The sequence below is a fragment of the Trichechus manatus genome, unplaced genomic scaffold (genome assembly GCF_000243295.1).
Source record: "Trichechus manatus latirostris isolate Lorelei unplaced genomic scaffold, TriManLat1.0 scaffold00037, whole genome shotgun sequence".
Classification (NCBI taxonomy): Eukaryota; Metazoa; Chordata; class Mammalia; order Sirenia; family Trichechidae; genus Trichechus; species Trichechus manatus.
The window spans coordinates 9,909,547-9,929,418 of NW_004443973.1; the positions used below are offsets into that span (position 1 = coordinate 9,909,547).

Below are 19,872 nucleotides of genomic sequence, written 5' to 3' on the forward strand. Positions count from 1 at the left end.
CCATGTGCATTGGAAAAGAGTGTGTACTTTACAGCGGTTGGATGGAGTGTTCTATATATGTCTCTGAGGTAAAGTTGGCTGATTGTGCCCTTTCGGTCTTCTGTATCTTTGTTGAGTTTCTTCTTAGTTGGGAACAGCATTTTTGTAGAAGGAGTAAATTCTAGGGCAAAAACTACAGACTACTGCTGAAATAAGCTTGGTTTGAAAAAAAGGAAATAAAGTTCCATGAAGTGTGATCAAAGTCAAGAGTAATTTATTCATCTTCTAATCTCCATTTCTTGTTCTTAGGCCTTCTAGCAGTTTCTTTGTTTCTTTTGAAAAAGCGAGAGATGGTACAAATTCCTGTGGGAATCATCATCATATCTGGCTGGGGGTAAGTTGGTAGTTTTCTGTTTGTTTGCATGTTTCCATGTACACAGTTCCTATTCATCCCTTCTCTTTCTTGTTCCCCTAACCTTTGTTATTACAGAATTCCTGCCTTCCTTGTTGGTGTTCTTTTGATAACTGGAAAGCACAATGGAGATAGCATTGACTCAGCGTTCTTTTATGGGAAAGAGCAGGTGGGAAGAGTTTATTGACGGTTCTGTTCTTGAAAATGTCTCTTTTTAGCTTGTTCATGTACCTTGCTATACTTACATTAAAATTAACTTCGAAATCTATTCCAACTTTTTGTATATCACACTCATGACCCTATATCAGTTTGTTAAGACATACCTCAAAATGTGGTGAGGATTTTGCATGTCTGTTTTTAGCTGAGGATTGCCATATACTTGACACTTATTGAGTCTTTTTAAACACACTTACGAATTACAGTTCCTCTACTGGAGCCCTGGTGGTGCAGTGATTAAGATCTCGGCTGCTAACCAAAAGGTCGGCTGTTCGAATCTACCAGCCGCCCCTTGGAAACCCTATGGGGCAGTTCTAGTCTGCCCTATAGGGTCTATGAGTTGGAATCGACTTGATGAGAACAGATTTGGTTTTGGTTCTACTGGAGGAAAGAATGATGAATTTAAAGTCATTTAGTAAGTTAGGGGTAGCAGTTCTTGACTCTTAGTCTTATCATAAACATAAATTTCAGAATAAAAAGTATCTGGGAAAAAGTATGCTTGAAAAACCATGCATTTGGAAGCCTACAGGAAAGCTTGTGGGACCTTCTGAATCAGAATTCTTCAGAGGTAGGGGCCAAGGATGTGTGTCTTTTAAAAAACTTCCTCAAATGATTTTGATTTCTTATTATTGCCTTTTTTTTAAGAGCCACTCTTCTAGAATATCTAAAGCTGTGGAAATGTATTTTCCACCAAAATAGTGCTCTTAACCTAATATGTTAAGATTATCAAGATGTGATTGTGAAAAGTAGCCTAATGTCTTTTTCCAATGTTGGCAGATGATCACCACAGCAGTCACCTTGTTCTGTAGCATTCTGATAGCCAGCATATCGCTCATGTGCATGAACCGAACCACCCAAGCCAGACTCTATGAAGGCTTTGACCAATCTCAGAACCATAAAGCAGCAGAGCCTGGAAACACTGCTTCTGAGGAGAGTCCAGTGCCAATAAGTGAACCAGAACTTTTTACCAGTTCTATCGCAGAAAGAAGTATGAACTTTAAATATAAAGACACTGTTACATGCCTTTACATGTCCTAAATGTTTTGTTTCAGGGAGCTTCTTTGAACTATCTTGAATATCACAGTACTTGTCAATGAAGAACTTGAATCATAGTCAATAATAGAAAAACCTAGATTCTAGGTTACAAGTCTTTTGTGAAGGTAATCTGCAGGGTCTCCCCCATTTTTTCCTAATCTCCCCATTCCCCACTCCCCACTTTAGCCTCCAATCTCTCTGCTAAACTCTTGTAATATGTTCCTAACTGGGCTGCCTGTCTCCCATCACTCCCAGGTCCAATCTGTTTTATGTGCAGTGACTAGATTTATCTTTCTAACAGAGAAACATGTCAAACTCCTGCTCCAAAATCTGTGAATGCCTTGTGGTGTCCATAAGTCCAGACCCCTTCACATAGCACTCAAGTCCTTCCACAGCCTGGACATACCTGCCCCTATGGTGTTCTTCCCGCTTCCCTTCAGATCTCCTCTGCTCTCCCAAGTTAAATCCTCCATTGTTTGCTCCAGCAGGCTCTCTTGTTGCCACACCTCTCTTTATACCTTTAACTCCTGGCCTTTAAAATCAGAGCCCACTGGTTTCTTGGTTAGATCACTTGTGACTACATCATCAGAATTTTGAGTTCTCTTGATCATTTTCCCTTTTAAAGCTGGTATTCGAGAGTTATTATGTATTCACTAAAAGTTTTAAAAACTGCTTTCCCTAAGTCTAGAGTACTTTTCTGATCTTGCCTAGAATTCTTTCCTTCCTCACTTACTTTCTGGACTCTTCCATTTTTTTCTGTAAACCAGTCTACTGTTTTCAGGCAGGGCTTGAAGACCACCACCTCCAGCTGGCTCCGTCTTCTTCCTCCAACTAGCCTTTTAGAACCTGCTACCTGAGAACATGTGTGAGGAACCCTACACCAAGGGTTTTAAGCCCAGAGACTTCTGCTGCTACCTCTTTTAAACATAGCAAACTGTAACATAGACTTTCTTTAAATCTTCACATTATCATCTCCAGTGGGAAAACTGACTTGTATGTATAGTATAAATACCCCTATCACTTATCTCCAGAGGAAATCTTATACAATGTTTATACTTCCCTGTCCTCTTATCTCACTGTTTTATAATTGCTTTTTAAATGATCTGTACTGCCACTAGACTATAAGTGCTATGTCTGACTTGCCCCAGCAAGTATCAGGCTCACTATACACGTTCCATAATATTTGTTGAATGCGTGAATAGATCTATGGGGGATAAGGTACACCATGATTCTCTGAAGCTATCCTGAAAACTGCTATGGCAAAAAGTACTTGTTTGTCTGTTCACTCATGTTCCTGGGAAAAGGTTTCAAACCTGTCGGGTTATTCTTCCTCCCTGAATCCTGCTCTCTTTTGCTTTGCTAGTCGTACTAACACATACTAGCATGGATGTCCAGCCTGACCTTCCCAAACTTCGGTAATCCAAAATAGTTCACTCACCTCTGCCCCTTGCTGCACAATTGTCAGAGACCCATAATTTGTGCATGTTATACGTGTGTAATTATCAGCGAAAGGAAAAGTAACCTTTGTAATATGAGACCAAAGTTTCAGCTAATAAAAGAGAAGACTAATGAGCCATTTACGTACCCTTTTTATGTTTGAAGAAAGAAACTGCTGTAGCACTTTTCATAGTGGCTACAATCATGTGTGTGTTCCTTATATATGTCATTGGAATGGGCTGACCCAAGATCTGTTTTCTTAACAATTTTATCTTAGCTGATTTAAGCCTTTAAGTCTCTGAAGATAGAAGGCTGGGCCAGATGATGTCTTTATTTTCCTTTCTATTATTCTGTGGTTCTGTTTTAACTTTGAGACACTATCATTATCTTAAATTTAGAAAGACATTTGTGGTAGCTTATTATATAGTTTTTACACTTTGAAATCTTTTTGTTTTTAAAAACATTACTGGAGAATTTAAGTACATTATCAATGAAAGGTTCAGCCTAGAAATTATTCATTTTTCTAGCATATTAAATTTTAATACAGTTTATCACTGAAGTTATTATTCTATTATAATCCATGTTATATATTGTACAAAAGGTTTTAAAAGACACTGCATGCAGTTCTCTATTATATAGAGGAAAAATTACAGCTTGATAGCAGATGTCTCAGTGTGACTTCTGAAAACCAGTCTACCTGTAACCAGCAAGGGATTTTCAGAAATATATATCTGAAAAGAGAAAGTGCATAATTGTTTCTACTGCATCTGATAGACTAGCAGGAGACATATTCTTGAAAGAACTGAGTTTGGAGTGAGGCTTGCAGGAGAGGATTTGGATGAATTGACAAGAGTGGGAATTTCAGGCATATGAAACACCACATCAAGCCTAGGCCTGGAGACACAAGTAAGCATGCGGTTTGTGGAGGACACAAAAGGATTATCCTAATATTGTATGATCCCACTTATAGGAAATATCTACATAGAGACAGAAAGTAGACCAGTGGTTACTGTGGGCTGGAGGGCGGGGGCATTGTCAGTGCTTCTTGGGTACAGAGTTTCTGTTAGGAGTGATGAAAATGTTTTGGGAACAAATAGTGATGATGGTTGTACAATATTGTGAATATAATTAATGCCACCGAATTGTACACTTAAAAATGGTTAAAATAGCAAATGTTATGTTATGTATATTTTACTGCAATAAAATAAACAACAACAACAGCAAAATAATTCTCTTGAAAGAAGGGAAGAACTTTTTGTTGAAGAGGGGCGATGGTTCAGTAGAGAGAGGAAAGCCAAGTGATAGAGAGCTTTCACACTCAGGCCAAGGAGTAAGTAGTAAGCAGTGGGGTGTGGTTTTGAGGAGTGATGAAATAACAGTTGTATTTTGGGAAAATGTTTGGATTCTTACTTCCCAAAGCATAGCGGGAACTAACAAAACAGCACTGATAAAAACATTTTTCCTTGTCTCAATCAGTGAGGAGACATGATATAAAAAAGCTGATCCCTCGTCTGGCATTCTTTAAATGTTAGCTCTGTATTACCACATTTGAATACTTTCTGATAGACATCATGTAAAAACATTTCCACTGAGAATACATGAGAAGTTTGCGTGTGTTTGTGTGAGCGGGTTTTTTTTTTGTTTTGTTGTGTTGTGTTTGGCATCTCTTGAACTTGTTCACTTCCGCTGGTGGTTGGGCTCTACCCTCACATATTATTTTACCTATACAGGGTACTGTTCCTGCTCCATGGGAAATGGTGAATTGCACTGCCCATCAGCAGAGCCAGTAGCAGATACAAGCACGAGTAGGGCCGTGACTCCTTCATTTGAGAAAAGTAAGTACTGCAGGGCTACAAGGATGGGCTTAAGGAATAGAAGATTCCTTATCCTCTTGCCTCAAAATAACCCTGCATAGAATCTCTACAGAAGTTATACTTTTTGAGAATATGGCTTCTCAAATAAGACAGGGATAGTGCTAATAGGATAATAATCTTCCACAGATAAAATACTCATTTAAAAAAAAATAAAGTTCTTCTAACACAGTAGTAATAGGTAGTGTTTTTACACACACATATAATTTCCAGTAAATTTAACCCAAGTGATAAATCCAAAAAATTTTCCCTAGAGGCCTTTTTTCCTTGTTTTAGAAGCTGAGAATTTTCCTCTACCCCAGGGTCAGGATTAATGACTGCTTAAATATGTCCTTTCTTACAAGAAAAAAACATCTGAAAGTAATAACCTTTTGGCATATAGACCAAGAGACTAATCATACCTGTGGTCTGAATTTCAAATTGTTTAAAACATCTAAGCACACTTACATGGAATTGCAATGCACTTTCAGTTGACTATGCTTATTTATATATAAACTGGGAAAGGAAACTCCAAAAAGTGCTCTTTGTGAATGAGGCCTACCTGAACTGTATTGTTGCCAAACACATTATGTTCTTATGTAAGAAATATTGTGAGAATTATAAGAAATGATGTATGCAAATCACTTAGCACAGTGTGTGGTGTACATGGTAAACATTCACTAAATATGGAAAATAATAGTAGTTGTTATTACACAAGTGGAGTTTTTATTTGGCTGCTCTCTGCTGCTAGGATACATGGTAAATAATAGTAGAATTCACATTTCTATAGAAAGAAGTAAACATATATCAGATATTGGGCTTTTCACTGACGTTTTCTAATAGGAAACCCCTTTGGGCATTCAGTTACACATTTGCTCAGTTGTAATTCAAGTGTGCCCCTTTTCTAAAGCTAATGTTTCTTCACATCAGAATTTCCATGGCTTTTCTCCTTATTTTTTCTCCCTACACGATATACCTAATAGATAAATCGATTAAGATATTCAACATGTAATCAGATTCAGCAGCACTTTTTTTGCCCCCCAAAATCTCCTTTAGACTTTATTGGTCATTTTCTTTATTAATAATATTGATTCCTGAAAACTCTTTTAAATTTTGGGGGCAGCTTAGATTTTCTGATCATATTTATTATAGATGAAAGTTGGATTATTAATTTGGCCTTTGTGTGTGTGTGTGTGTGTATAAAACATTGTTCACTAGTATAGAAGGAAACTATTATCTACTACTTGTGTTTTTTCAGATAAAAAGCCTGTACAACTAGAACTCTCCTAAAACAACATGAAGGAGCCTTCCTCAGATTTCATCTAAAATAATGTACTGATTCATAGCTGAGTGTGCATTTGTGGTAGTTTGCTTAGGAAGTCATTATGAATTTAAAATGCACTTAAATAAAAAGCTCTGATTACAAATTGTTGTACTTACTGTTTTATAGATGATCATTGTGTGAGTCGTTGCAACTCCCCGAGCTGCATATTAGCCCAGGAAGAAGAACAGTATCTACAGAGTGGAGACCAGCAACTGACTCGACATGTGTTGCTGTGTTTACTTCTCATTATTGGCCTGTTTGCTGTAAATGTTTCTTCTGATTTTGTTTTGGGTCCAAGTCTTTAAATGTTTGGCAAAGGTTTTATTCAGACATCTGGGAGAAACTTAGTTGCTACTTTCCAGGAGGGTGGCAGCTAGGCCATCTGAATCCTAATCTTGAGCTAAATGTTTTAGGGGAAAAGGAAAATGAATAATTCACAATACTATTGCCTAAGTATTCTAGTAGTTTATTCTGCTTACCAAAACCCAAACCAAACCTGTTGCCACTGAGTCGATTCCGATTCATAGCAACCCTCTAGGACAGAGTAGAACTGCCCCAAGGTTTCCAAGGAGCGGCTGGTGGATTCAAACTGCTGACCTTTTGGTTAGCAGCCGAGCTCTTAACCATTATGCAACCAGGACTCCATACAGAAATGTTTATTCCTTCTATGCTCTGAGCCTAGAATTTTTTTTTATAGAAATGTTAATTAAATTTGAATGAAAAGATAGATCACAGGAAAGGAATTCAGAAGTCAATAAATTCAAAGAGAAATGATTAGAAATAGTAGATTTGGTGGCTGTACACAAATATAATCTTACCTTTTGGCTTTTGAAGTGTTTCCTAAAATTTCTTAAAGTTCTCATACTGGGTCCTGAGAAACAACTTGAGATAATTCTTAAAAATATAAGTTCCAGGACCCAACCCCAGATCTACTGAATTAGAATCCTAGGGTGGGGGGTTGGGGGGGCCCCAGGTGAATCTTACATTCAAGCAAATTTGGGAAACACTGGATTAAAGAATACTTATTCATATGAGTAATACACAGTGCACACCAAAAAAAAAAAACAAACCCTTTGCCACTGAGTCAATTCCGACTCATAGCCGCCCTATAGGCAGAGTAGAACTGCCCCATAGGGTTTCCAAGGAGCGTCTGGTGGATTTGAACTGCCGAGCTTTTGGTTAGCAGCTATAGCTCTTAACCACTATGCCACCAGGGTTTCCACACAATGCACAGAGATGATAAATATTAGCAAGTAAGAAGACTATGAAATTCTTTTTTTTTTTTAGTTTCTCATTCAAAAATTTATACACAAATTGTTTTGTGACATTGGTTTTAGTCTCTGCAATGTGTCAGCACTCTCCCCCTTTCCACTGAGCCTAGAGTTTGGTATCAGTACGCCTTGACTGACCTCAGTGGATAAATGCCTATGTGATCTATCAAAAGATATTCCTCTGATAAACTTTAAAGAATAATTTTAATTATTAAAAAAAAAAAGTCATAGAATAGTTACAAGATAGAGAAAAAGGGAAAAGCAATCCATTGTACCTTCTAATTTTTTAATGCTTTTTTCATGGTTATAATCATACATACAAATTTGTATCCTGCTTTTGTAGCCCTGGTGGCACAGTGGTTAAGAGCACAGCTGCTAACCAAGAGGTCGATAATTGCAGACTACCAGCTGCTCCTTGGAAACCCTATGGGGTGGTTCTCCTCTGTCCTATAGAGTCTCTGTGAGTCAGAATCGACTCGACAGCAATGGGTTTGGTTTGTTTTTGTTTTTGTTTTTTGTCCCTTGTATCATGCATTTTCATGTTGCTACATAATGTTCATAACTATTACTTTAAATGGCTCCCCAATAAACCATACAGTAGACACAATATAATTTATGCAACCACTTCCTTATCGATGTCCAGTTTTTAAAAATATTCTCCCTAACATCTTCATGCATTATATTTTCTTATAATAGATTCCCAAAGTTGGGAAACCTGAATCAAAAAGTATAAATATTTCTGTGACTTTGGATGTATTCTACTAAATTGTTTTCCAGAGGGGTAGTACAAATTTATAAAGTACTGTCACCAGCATTGAATTATAAGCTATAAATTGTTTTTTAATTTGATTATTTTATAAGTGAACTATAGCACTTTATTTTTTAAATGCATTTCTTTGATTAATGAAGTTTTTATTAGCTGTACGCCCTCTTTTATGAATTATCAGTTATTATTATATAGTTCTTTGAGATAGTTCAAATGTAACTTGCCTAGAGGTAAAGCGATGGACCGCATGACCCTTGAAGGAACGCTTTTTGTACTGGGATGCTTGTGACATACCGTGATATCAGCCAGCACCATTTTTAACTGCTGTTTAAGAACAAAAATCAAAAAGTAAGAAATGCTGCCAAGAATGGCTGCTGAGTGATGTGATTGTTTTCATTGTGTAGAACTAATTTTAAAATCAGTCCTGTCTTCAGCTAGTCAGCAGTCCTGATATATTATGTAAGCTTCTGTATTATGGCTCATGTCTTCTTGCTTCAAATCTGATCAGAATAGGCGCTGTTTGAATGACATCTGTCAGGAGGAGAGGTTGAAACTTCTTGTTCGAAAGACAAAGCCAACATATTCTCTCTGTATTTTTTCCTTAAGTAGTAAGTTATTGTACTGTGCTCTGGTTGGAGAGAAATGATTGGCTTGCTTCATTTTAAAGTACTATTTTCTCCTTCCTTTACAGAATCTTTCCAGTTGTTTATGGTGGCTATTCAACCAAGAGCCTGGAAGACTGTATGTTGAGTTACAGTTTTTCTGTGCGGTGTTTAACTTTGGCCAGGTATTTATTTACTGAGAACTTTGAGGAGTTTTTGTTTTCCTGGATGGATTTTTTTTTTTGGCAGTGGGGGAGGTATTGTGATTGTTGTTTTCTTTTAAATCAGAAGGGTTGAGTTTGTTCGCCAGCTGCTGGTATGCATGACAGCTGACAGCTGCTGCCTGTCTCCTCACAGGAGATGAATTATCATATTGGTTAAAATCATCAGAACGTACACAAAATGTTTCAGTCATAACTACCGAATAGTTCTTTGCTTTGGTTTTAAGCTAAAAAATGATAATTTAAGTAGGGACAGGATGTCCTAAGTTCCTTTCAAATTTTGTTGTGGTTTTAATAAGCCACTTTGGGAAAATGACTTACCTTCCCTGGGCCTTTAGTTTAGCCACTTGAATTGAGGAACATCATTTCATTTGCATTTTGATGTTTCTTGAACAATAAGATACTTAAATATATTTTTTTAATCATATGGTGGTATATAAATAAATTTTAGCCAGGTGTAGTAGCTACCATTCCTTAAGAGTCCACTATGTGCCGAGCATTGTTAAGCATTTTACACTTATTCTCTTATTTAAACATCACAACAGTACCTGCAAAGTAGATATTATCATCCCCAGTTTATAAAATAGGAAACCAAGATTCCATGAAGAAGTAATATGCTCGGTGCTGCTGTCTGTGTTTATGTCACTATTTATGTCTGTGTTTATTGTCACTATATTTAAGGATAAATGACATTAGGAAAATTCTTTTATATGTGCAGATTTCAAAATTTGACCTATCTTCAACCCCTTTTAAATTAAAGAGTAAGTTCCCAGATTGAGTATCAGGTTGAAAAAGCATTATTTAAAATCACTGGTTTTGCCTGTTAAATCTGAAATAATTTTATCAAATGAGTTAGTTAACACTTGTCCATAGATGTTAGAGCCTAACATTAATTTCTTGAAATACTTCCTGTTTGTTTTGCCATTCTTACGGGAGCAAACATGGCTATGTCTAGACAGACGAGTGACCTCCGTCAGTTTAGTATATATATATATAGACATGAGCATCCCAAGGGCTAGTTGATGACCACCTCATGCTGTGATACTGTTTAAGAACTCATTTTGTGCCCAAGAAATATAAAATACTAGGTTGAAAAACCATAATCTCACTCAGCATTTTGCATTCAGAAAACTCACCTCAAGTTGAGTCATCCAAGGACTGGGGCTGAGAAAGCTTCATTCCACAGGGCTGGGTCAGGAATAGAAGTTAATGCCAGGGATATGGCATTTGAAACGCTGCCCACACAGCTTATGACTCAAATGGTTCAAAGAAGCGAGAGCGACACAAAGCCCCTCTCCTATCCCATTCTCCTCTTGGGGATGTGATGTGGCAAGATCATTACCTTCTTGCTGTTTATCCTTTAGAGGTGAACAAAGTTAGCCCTTCATGTAATATTTTGCATTGTCCATCGCACCTACCCCAGCCTGCACCAATATCCTTATCCCAGCATGCCTGCCAGATGGCAGCTTCCAACTTCCTGTCTCCCCAAGACCAACCAGCCCTAGTCTTCCTAATCTGTGGCTGGTATCTGGTGCCAGTTTGCCTTGTCACCCCCAAATCCTTTAAACCCTTTCCCTGAACACTAGCCAGTTTCAAGTCACATAAAGTCTGCTCAGTTACTGCATTATAGACAGATACTGCAGCACTTGTTAATTGTGTAATTTCTGAAGTTTTAACAAAAAAGATTATAAACACTTAAGCACAGTTGGAGGAATGTCATTTCTTTTAAAAAAGGAGAAGCAAAACATATAGCCCTTAAAGGTTTTCATTTTCCTCCAGTAAGCTGTCACACAAACCAGGCTACCAAGCACTCGTGTGCAGTATCTGTTATAACTGGTAGGCCAGAATGACTTGAGAAGAGGCCACAAAGTACCTACCTGCCCTGAGGCACTGAACTCTAGAGGGCCTGCCTTGCTTATTCTGTTCGAAATATTGCCGTAATCACGACAGGTTTGCTTCCTCCTGCACTAACTTTGGTGGCTTCCTTAATTTCTCTCTGTCTTAAAATTTTATTCATGAATTCAGAAAATATAACTTTGTCTTCTTCCCTAGGGATTTATTTCCTTTGGAATCTTTGGATTGGACAAACATTTAATCATCCTACCTTTCAAAAGAAGGTAAATTTAGTTTTGAAATAATGTCAGTAAAAGTAATGACAAAGCTATCCTATTAAGAAACTGATATTTTTAAACCTTGAGTAACTGCTAGGAGATCACTAACCACCACAGAAAAGTCATCTGTTGATTTACATATTTGTTGTAAGTAATTGCAGAGAAAGTATTAGAAGAATTACTATAAATCCAGCATTGTAATTTGCATTTTAACAAGAATCGATGGATGCTGACTTCTATCTATACCATTAACTACATAAAGTAAAATGAAACTTGAAAATGTATTTAGAAATGGATGGAGTAGGTAGTGTGTCCCCAAGGGTCTATATTTGGTTGTGTTTCTCCTTTGATAACAGGGTTTCTATCAAACTGACAACTTACAAGTTTTCTTCTTTCTAAATTTTTGGTTTCATGTTGGCTTGGTGGGGGGTGTCTTTGAATTCAGAACAGGGGTTTCTTTATGAAAAATAATGGAAGTTGGAATACTACAACTTGGGTATGGGAGGAAGGGGCAAGAAGTACAAATCTTTGCACTTCTTCATTTGTTTACAAAGTCAAAATGAGTAGAAACTAGAAGTGCTAATGGAAATCAACCTATCAGCTACATGGAAAGCACTTAATAGTTTATACATAATACCCCACTCATCTGTCAGTTTGTAATGCTGTGGTGGCTTGCATGTTGCTCTGATGCCAATGGTATTTCAAATACCAGCAAGGTCACCCATGGTGGACACGTTTCAGCTGAGCTTCCAGACTAAGACAGACTAGGAAGAAGGACCTGGCAATCTACTTCTGAAAAAATTGGCCAGTGAAAACCTTATGAATAGCAGCGGAACATTGTCTGCTATAATGCTGGAAGATGAGCCCCTTAGGTTGGAAGGCACTCAAAATATGACTGGGGAAGAGCTGCCTCCTCAAAGTAGAGTCGAATTTAATGACATGATGGAGTAAAGCATTCAGGACCTTCATTTGCTGAGGTGGCACAACTCAAAATGAGAAGAAACAGCTGCAAACATCCATTAATAATCTGAACGTGAAGTGAACAAAGTATGAATCTAGGAAAATTGGAAGTCATCAGAAATGAAATGGAACACATAAATACTGTTATCCTAGGCATTAGTGAACTGAAATGGACTGGTATGGCCATTTTGAATCAGACAGTCATATGGTCTACTATGTCTGGAATGACAGATTGAAGAAGAATACCATCGTATTCATCGTCAAAAAGAACATTTCAAGATCTATCCTGATGTACAACACTGTCAGTGATAGGATAATATCCATATGCCTACAAGGAAGACAAGTTAATATGACTATTATTCAGATTTGCAAACTAATGCCAAAGATGAAGAAGTTGAAGATTTTTACCAACTTCTGCAGTCTGAAATTGATCAAACATACAATCAAGATGCATTGATAATTACTGGTGATTGGAATGCAAAAGTTGGAAACGAAGAAGAAGGATCAGTAGTTGGAAAATATAGCCTTGGTGATAGAAACAATGCCATAGATCGCATGATAGAATTTTGCAAGACCAACGACGTCTTCACTGCAAATACCTTTTTTCAACTACATGAACGGCGACTATACACATGGACCTCCCCAGAAGGAGAACACAGGAATCAAACTGACTACATCTGTGGAAAGAGACAATGTAGAAGCTCAATATTATCAGGTAGAACAAGGGCAGGGGCAGACTGTGAAACAGACCATCAATTGCTCACATGGAAGTTCAAGTTGAAGCTGAAGAAAATTAGAGCAAGTCCACAAGAGCCAAAATACGACCTTAAGTACATCCCACCTGAATTTAGAGACCATCTGAAGAATAGATTTGATGCACTGAACACTAATGACAGAAGACCAGACAAGTTTGGAATGACATGAAGGACATCATACATGAAGAAAGCAAAAGGTCATTAAAAAGACAGGAAAGAAAGAAAAGACAAAAATGGATGTCAGAAGAGACTCTGAAACATGTTCTCGAACGTAGAGTAGTTAAAGCAAACAGAAGAAATAATGAAGTAAAAGAGCTGAACAGAAGTTTTCAAAGGGTAGCTGGAAAAGACAAAGTAAAGTATTTTAATGAAATGTGCGGAGACCTGGAGTTAGAAAACCAAAAGGGAAGAACATGCTCAGCATTTCTCAAGCAAAAGAACTGAACAAGAAATTCAAGCTTCGAGTTGCAATATTGAAGGATTCTACAGGGAAAATATTAAACGACGCAGGAAGCATCAAAAGAAGATGGAAAGAATACACGGAGTCACTGTCCCAAAAAGAATTGGTCGACGTTCAGCCATTTCAGGAGGTAGCATATGATAAGAACTGATGGTACTGAAGGAAGAAGTCCAAGCTGCACTGAAGGGAAATGGTGAAAAACAAGGCTCCAGTAATTGACGGAATACCAATCGAGATGTTTCAACAAGTGGATGCAGTGCTGAAGGTACTCACTGACCTATGTCAAGAAATTTGGAAGACAGCTTCCGGGCAAACTGACTGGAAGAGAACCATATATGTGCCCATTCCAGAGAAAGGTGATCCAACAGAACATGCAAATTATCAAACAATATCATTAATATCACATGCAAGCAAAATTTTGTTGAAGATCATTCAAAAGTGGTTGCAGCAGTACATCGACAGGGAACTGCCAGAAATTCAAGCCAGATTCAGAAGAGGTTGTGGAACAAGGGATATCATTGCTGATGCCAGATGGATCTTGGCTGAAAGCAGAGAATACCAGAAAGATGTTTATCTGTATTTATTGACTATGCACTGGCATTCGACTGTATAGATCATAACAAATTATGGATAATGTTGTGAAGAATGGGAATTCCAGAACACTTGATTGTGCTCATTAGAAACCTGTACATAGACCAAGAGGCAATCATTAGAACAGAACAAGGGATACTGCATGGTTTAAAGTCAGGAAAGGTGTGCATCAGGGTTGTATCCTTTCACCATACTTATTCAATTGGTATTCTGAGCAAATAATCCAAGAAGCTGGAAAATATGAAGAACGTGGCATCAGGATTGGAGGAAGACTCATTAACAACCTGCAATATGCAAATGACACAACCTTACTCGCTGAAAGTGAAGAGGACTTGAAGCACTTACTGACTGAAGATCAAAGACTACAGCCTTCGGTATGGATTACACAACATAAAGCAAAAATCCTCACAACTGGACCAATAAGCAACATCATGATTAATGGAGAAAAGACCGAAGTTGTCAAGGACTTCATTTTACTTGGACTCACAATCAATGCCCGTGGAAGCAGCAGTCAGGAAATCAAACGATGTTTTCCATTGGGCAGATCTGCTGCAAAAGACCTCTTTAAAGTGTTAAAAAGCAAAGATGTTTCTTCGGGGACTGAGGTATGCCTAACCGAAGCCATGGTATTTTCAGTCATCTCAAATGCATGTGAAGGTTGGACAATGAATAAGGAAGACTGAAGAAGAGTTGACGCCTTTGAATTGCAGTGTTGGTGGAGAATATTGAATATACCATGGACTGCCGGAAGAATGAACACATTTGTCTTGGAAGAAGTATAGCCAGAATGCTCCTTAGAAGCAAGAATGGCAAACCTTCATCTTACGTACTTTGGACATGTTATCATGAGGGACATGGAGAAGGACGTCGTGCTTGGTAAAGTGGAGGGTCAGCGAAAAAAGGAGGACCCTCGGTGAGATAGATTGACACAGTGACTGCAACAGTGGGCTCAAGCATAACAATTGTGAGGATGGCACGGGACTTTGTCTCGTTCTGTTGTACATAGGGTCTCTATAAGTCAGAACTGACTCAACGGCACTTAACGACAAAGAATAGCAGCTTACTAGCTACACTTAACCTCTCTAAGACTCATCTGTAGGGTGGGGTAATAATATGGTTGTTATGAGGATTAAATGATTTAAGGAGTAGTCTGATACATTGTAAGTGCCCAGTAAATAGTAGCTGTTGTTTTTCTTCTCCTTTTCTGCCCCCCCTCACCTCCTCTTTCTCTAACTCCTCCTCTTCCATTGTTATTATTTAACTAATGTATTATTTATAGTAGCTATGGTCATAATGCTTTCATGAGGGAGGAAAAATATAATAGGAAAGTCAATGAACTAATTTTTCAGCTTCATAATGTTGATCAGGTAAAATAGTCAACAGATCTGTTGTATGGGCTGTTAGAAACAATTGTTCTGTACTCCAGAGCCCAGTATTCATCTCTCTGGTACCAAAATCAGAAAATGACTAAGTGAAATATTTGATCTCTGTTATCTTTGTGTTTCTAAAACATAGAATACAGAATAAGGAACTTTGTTTACTGGTAGAAACTGAAATGGGGCAACCCTGTCTGGAGGGTTTATTAAAATTATCAAGGCCCCCACCCCAGCCTTTTCTGAACAAGAAACTGAATACAGACTAAATATGTTTCTGTTTCAGAGACTAATGATGTCTGGGTATTGTGGGTGACAGCTTTGGTGAATGACAGCTTTGGAACAGCCATTTTGGAGGGGAGATGAGGCAGGGAGGGTTCTTCCTGAGTACTTTTTCTTTCCTTTGTCAAAGTGTAAAATAACAAGAACTCTGTAAGCAGAGAAATTATAGTTTTATTGAGGATTTGTTACAGCTGAATCTGGGGCGGCACTTGGTAAATTATAAACATAAATGTAAAATACCAAGTGTTCTGAAGTCTGAAAGGGAAGAGGGATTTTTATGCAGGAGGGCTGGGGATTATACATGAATGAAAAGTAAACCTTTCACAATATTGTTTAACCTATTTTCTATCAGGTTTTCGGGGGGAGGGGGTAAACTGTGTAATCAATTTTCTGAGAACAATCTTATATAAACATTTCGGGGAACAGTCTCATTCCCTTCCTGGAATATTCTTATCATTTGCTTAACCATAAACTATAACTTTGTCTACAAGCATTCTTTCTGAGAACAGAACGTTTTTATCATAGTCTTAAGTAAGCATAGCCACATTATGTTCACTCAAGTTGAACATATTCTGTGCACATATTTTGAAAGCAAAAGTGGGATCTAGGGCAAAAGGGAAGTTTTATTCAGACCTATGTCAGTCTCTTAGATATGCCAGGCACCTCAATTTTAAGATACTCTTACACATTTCCCCCTTCTGATCATGAATCTCTATAGAGATTCCTTGATCAGAATTATAAGAGTGCTTTCTTTTGCATGGGCTTACTCTATGGGTGCTTATTGTATCATAGACAGACACCTTGCTTCACCATGTCATAGCCCAGACACTCTGCTTCTGTAATCTTTTGATTGAGACATCTGTAGAGCAAGGCCACATTTGGAGGAACAGCTTGACATTTCTAAAGGACTAACTTGGTGTGAAACTGGTCTTTTCTATAAAGTTAGTTTCTTCGAGATACATAATTTTATGCATTGCTGGGGAAACAGTAGCTTGATTAGAAATGTTAGAGAAACAATTCATATAGCATTTGATTAGTATAAAGGTAATTACTACAAAAATTGAGATAGTTTAATCTGCAGTCAGGAACCAATATCATTAGGTAACCAGCTAAAAGTATCAAGAGAAGGAATATCAGTTATAGGAGGTACTGAATGAAGCTAAGTAGCTTTTTGACAATTTTTTTCTGGTATCTTGTTCTATTTCACCAGTAGTATTTACCTAGGCATAATAAGAAGTATTAGCAATGGCACAGACTCTTTGTTAAGTATATAATAAAGCTAGGCACATAAGAATGGTTACAAATACTAAACAAAGTCCATAAAATTCAGCAACATGCATGAGGTCTTGTGCTGTGACCTTGGGATTAGCTGTTTACTTCAGATGCATCTGCTTCTGGCTACTGGGGCATTTGAATATAATTTTTAAGTCCCCAGAAGGCTGGCTTGTCCAAAAAGATGTTTTGGCTTTCTTAAGTTGAGATAAATGCATCCAAGGTTTAATTGCTTCTAGTTTGGCTTTACACGGATTGGTGAGGAGAACTAAGTATGGTCCTTGTCATAAGTCCAACACAGTCCATTTTTGTTGAAATATTTTGGTCAAGCATTTTCATGAATCAGGAAGGTAAAACTTATCTGCAGATGACAAACTTAAAAAGGCCATGGTTAACTTACAATAATAATTCTTAAAAGTGAAAGACTTGATGAGAGTTAATTACATAACTAATGCAAAGCCAGATAAAGTCAATTAAAAAAAACTTTAGATGAAAATATCTTTAAACATTACGATTAACCACATTTTCAAAGAGCTTCAGATATAACATATAATAATCTTGAAACATAACACTAAATAATCAGGATATGCCAAGGATATGTTAAGATTTTCAAGTCTCTAAACATCTAAATAGTAAATGATGTGACTTCCTTAGTTAAAACCATTGACTTTGATGATGCTAGATTTAAAGGAAACAAATTTTCAATTAATTTAGCAATAGAAATAATAAATTTATGACATAATATTTTGCACTTGTTGTCTAATATCAGATAAACATCTCTGGCTTATAAATTTTAACTCAAAGAAAATTTGGTAGTTCTCTTGATTTGTCAACATATTTCATGCAGTTCATAACATATTAAATAAACCTTTTTTAGCACTTTTCTTTTTATAAAACAGAAAAAAATCTTTTATGGCTTTCCAACAAAGTTTCAAAATTGTTAGGAGTTTACCATAGGTTACTGAGAAGCAATACTTGAGTTATTTAACCAAAGATCTCAAAGGTGAAAACCTTAGGTTTTTCCTAAAGCCATGCAGCTTGGTTTTTGACTCAGAAATTTATTCTGTTGTTGAGGCAAATTGCACAGAAAATAGAACCAACTCTTCAATCCAATAATCAAGGAAAATGTTGTTATCTTAACAAAGACAAACTCAGTTCTTTGTATTATATGCTATTTGACACTAAACCTCTTGTTTCCCCCTAATTCTCATGAATTAACCCATCAAACCTTTAGCCACAGCTAATAAGAGCTCCTTTTTTTTTTTTTTTAATTGTACTTCAGGTGAAGGCTTACAGAACAAATAGTTTCTCATGAAACAGTAGTGCACATATTGTTTTATGACATTGGTTAACAACCCCACAACATGTCAACCCTCTCCCTTCTCGACCTTTTTTTTTGAAAATATACATAGCCAAAGATACACTGTTCCAAAAATTTCTACATGCACAGTTCAGTGACATCGACTACGCTCTTCCAATTGTGCTACTATTCTCACTTTAGATGAAGGCTTACAGAACAAAATAGTTTCTCATTTAACAGTTACTAGAGCTCCTTTTTAACAAACTTTTCAAATGTCTTTTTTTCTTATATATTTTCCTATTAGACCTAAATACATATACGTATACTTTTTCTCTGTGGGCATCAGTTTAAGCTTCCTTCTTTAGCATAACACTTCCCACAACTTTCTACTTAACATCCTTCTAACCTTCTACAACTTTCTATATCCATCCAGATTCTTTTCCTATAAATTTTCTCTTTCTTATCCTGAAACAACCAGTCTCTTTCTGTGAAATCTTGGAAACTGCTTTTAAGTTGACATACTACAAAACATAAAAACTTTTGTCAGAATGAATTCATTTTCATTAATTCCTGGGAATATTAGGACTGTTAAATTTATATAAGTATTTATTTATCATTAAACTAATAAGAGTAAGTTCTTTGAAGAAATATTGTAATCTAATTTATTAATACAATCCAAAGGTAGGAAATTATTATATTTTCATAATCCTGTTTTTTGCATGCTTCATAGGATCCTTTAGAAGAGTAATGTAGAATAATTTATCCTTCTTTAAGTCCTTGTTATATTAATTAAAATAAACAATCACAGCACTCTGGATTAGAGGCCAGCTTTTAAAAGAACAAAACAAAGCAGAAAACTATATAAATTCATCTATCTGTAAGGCCAGATCAAAAACTAAGTTTATACAATACCACATAACACAAACAATCTAGTTTCTTTAAAATATATACAGTAATTCATTGATAACATCAACCCAATTGAACAGGAAAACAGGTTCTAGATAAAACTTGCCAGAGTCTCAGATGGAGGGTATGATGGTTAATGTTATGTGTCAACTTCGCTAGGGCATGATTCTCAGTATTATGTAATTATCCTCCATTTTGTGATCTGATGCAATTATCCTCCATTTTGTGATATAATCACCTCCATGATGTGATCTGATGTGATCAACCAATCAACTGTAAGAGTAGTTTCTCCAGGGGTGTGGCTTGCACCCATTATATATATGGACGTTCTGGCAAAGCTCACTTGCTTGCTCTGGACCTGGTGTCCAGCTTGTCATCATGACGTCTGGTTCTTGGGATATGAGCCAGCAGCCTATCGTCTGACGTGCTGACTTTAGGATTTGCTGGCTTCCGCAGCCCTGTTAGCCAGCAGGCTGCCTTCTGACCTGCCTGTTCTGGGTTCCTCACCCCTGCAACCACGTGAGTCAGGAGAAGCCTCCAGCCAACATCTGACCTGTGGACTTTCGGACTTGCCAGCTTCCACAACTGTGTGAACCATTTCCTAGAGCTAAATCTTTCTCTATATATGCTTCACGAGTTTTGCTTCTCTAGAGAACCCATCTTAAGACATTTGGTACCCAGAGTGGTTCTAGAGAAACAAAATCATACGAATGAGTTTTCTGAATTGGTTCTCAAATCTACTAGTCTTA

At 37.1% G+C, this 19,872-nt stretch overlaps 1 protein-coding gene across 2 annotated transcripts in view; it reads left to right on the top strand.

Moving 5' to 3' along the window:
- GPR155 (G protein-coupled receptor 155) overlaps positions 1-19,872 on the top strand; it is a 52,423-nt gene that overhangs the window by 22,742 nt on the left and 9,809 nt on the right. For both annotated transcript variants that reach the window (XM_004375492.3, XM_023730556.1), the window contains exons 8-14: positions 289-373; positions 470-560; positions 1,385-1,595; positions 4,810-4,914; positions 6,380-6,516; positions 8,982-9,077; positions 11,166-11,230. In XM_004375492.3, coding sequence (XP_004375549.2) covers positions 289-373; positions 470-560; positions 1,385-1,595; positions 4,810-4,914; positions 6,380-6,516; positions 8,982-9,077; positions 11,166-11,230 — 790 coding nt within the window. The remainder of the gene's footprint in view (positions 1-288; positions 374-469; positions 561-1,384; positions 1,596-4,809; positions 4,915-6,379; positions 6,517-8,981; positions 9,078-11,165; positions 11,231-19,872) is intronic.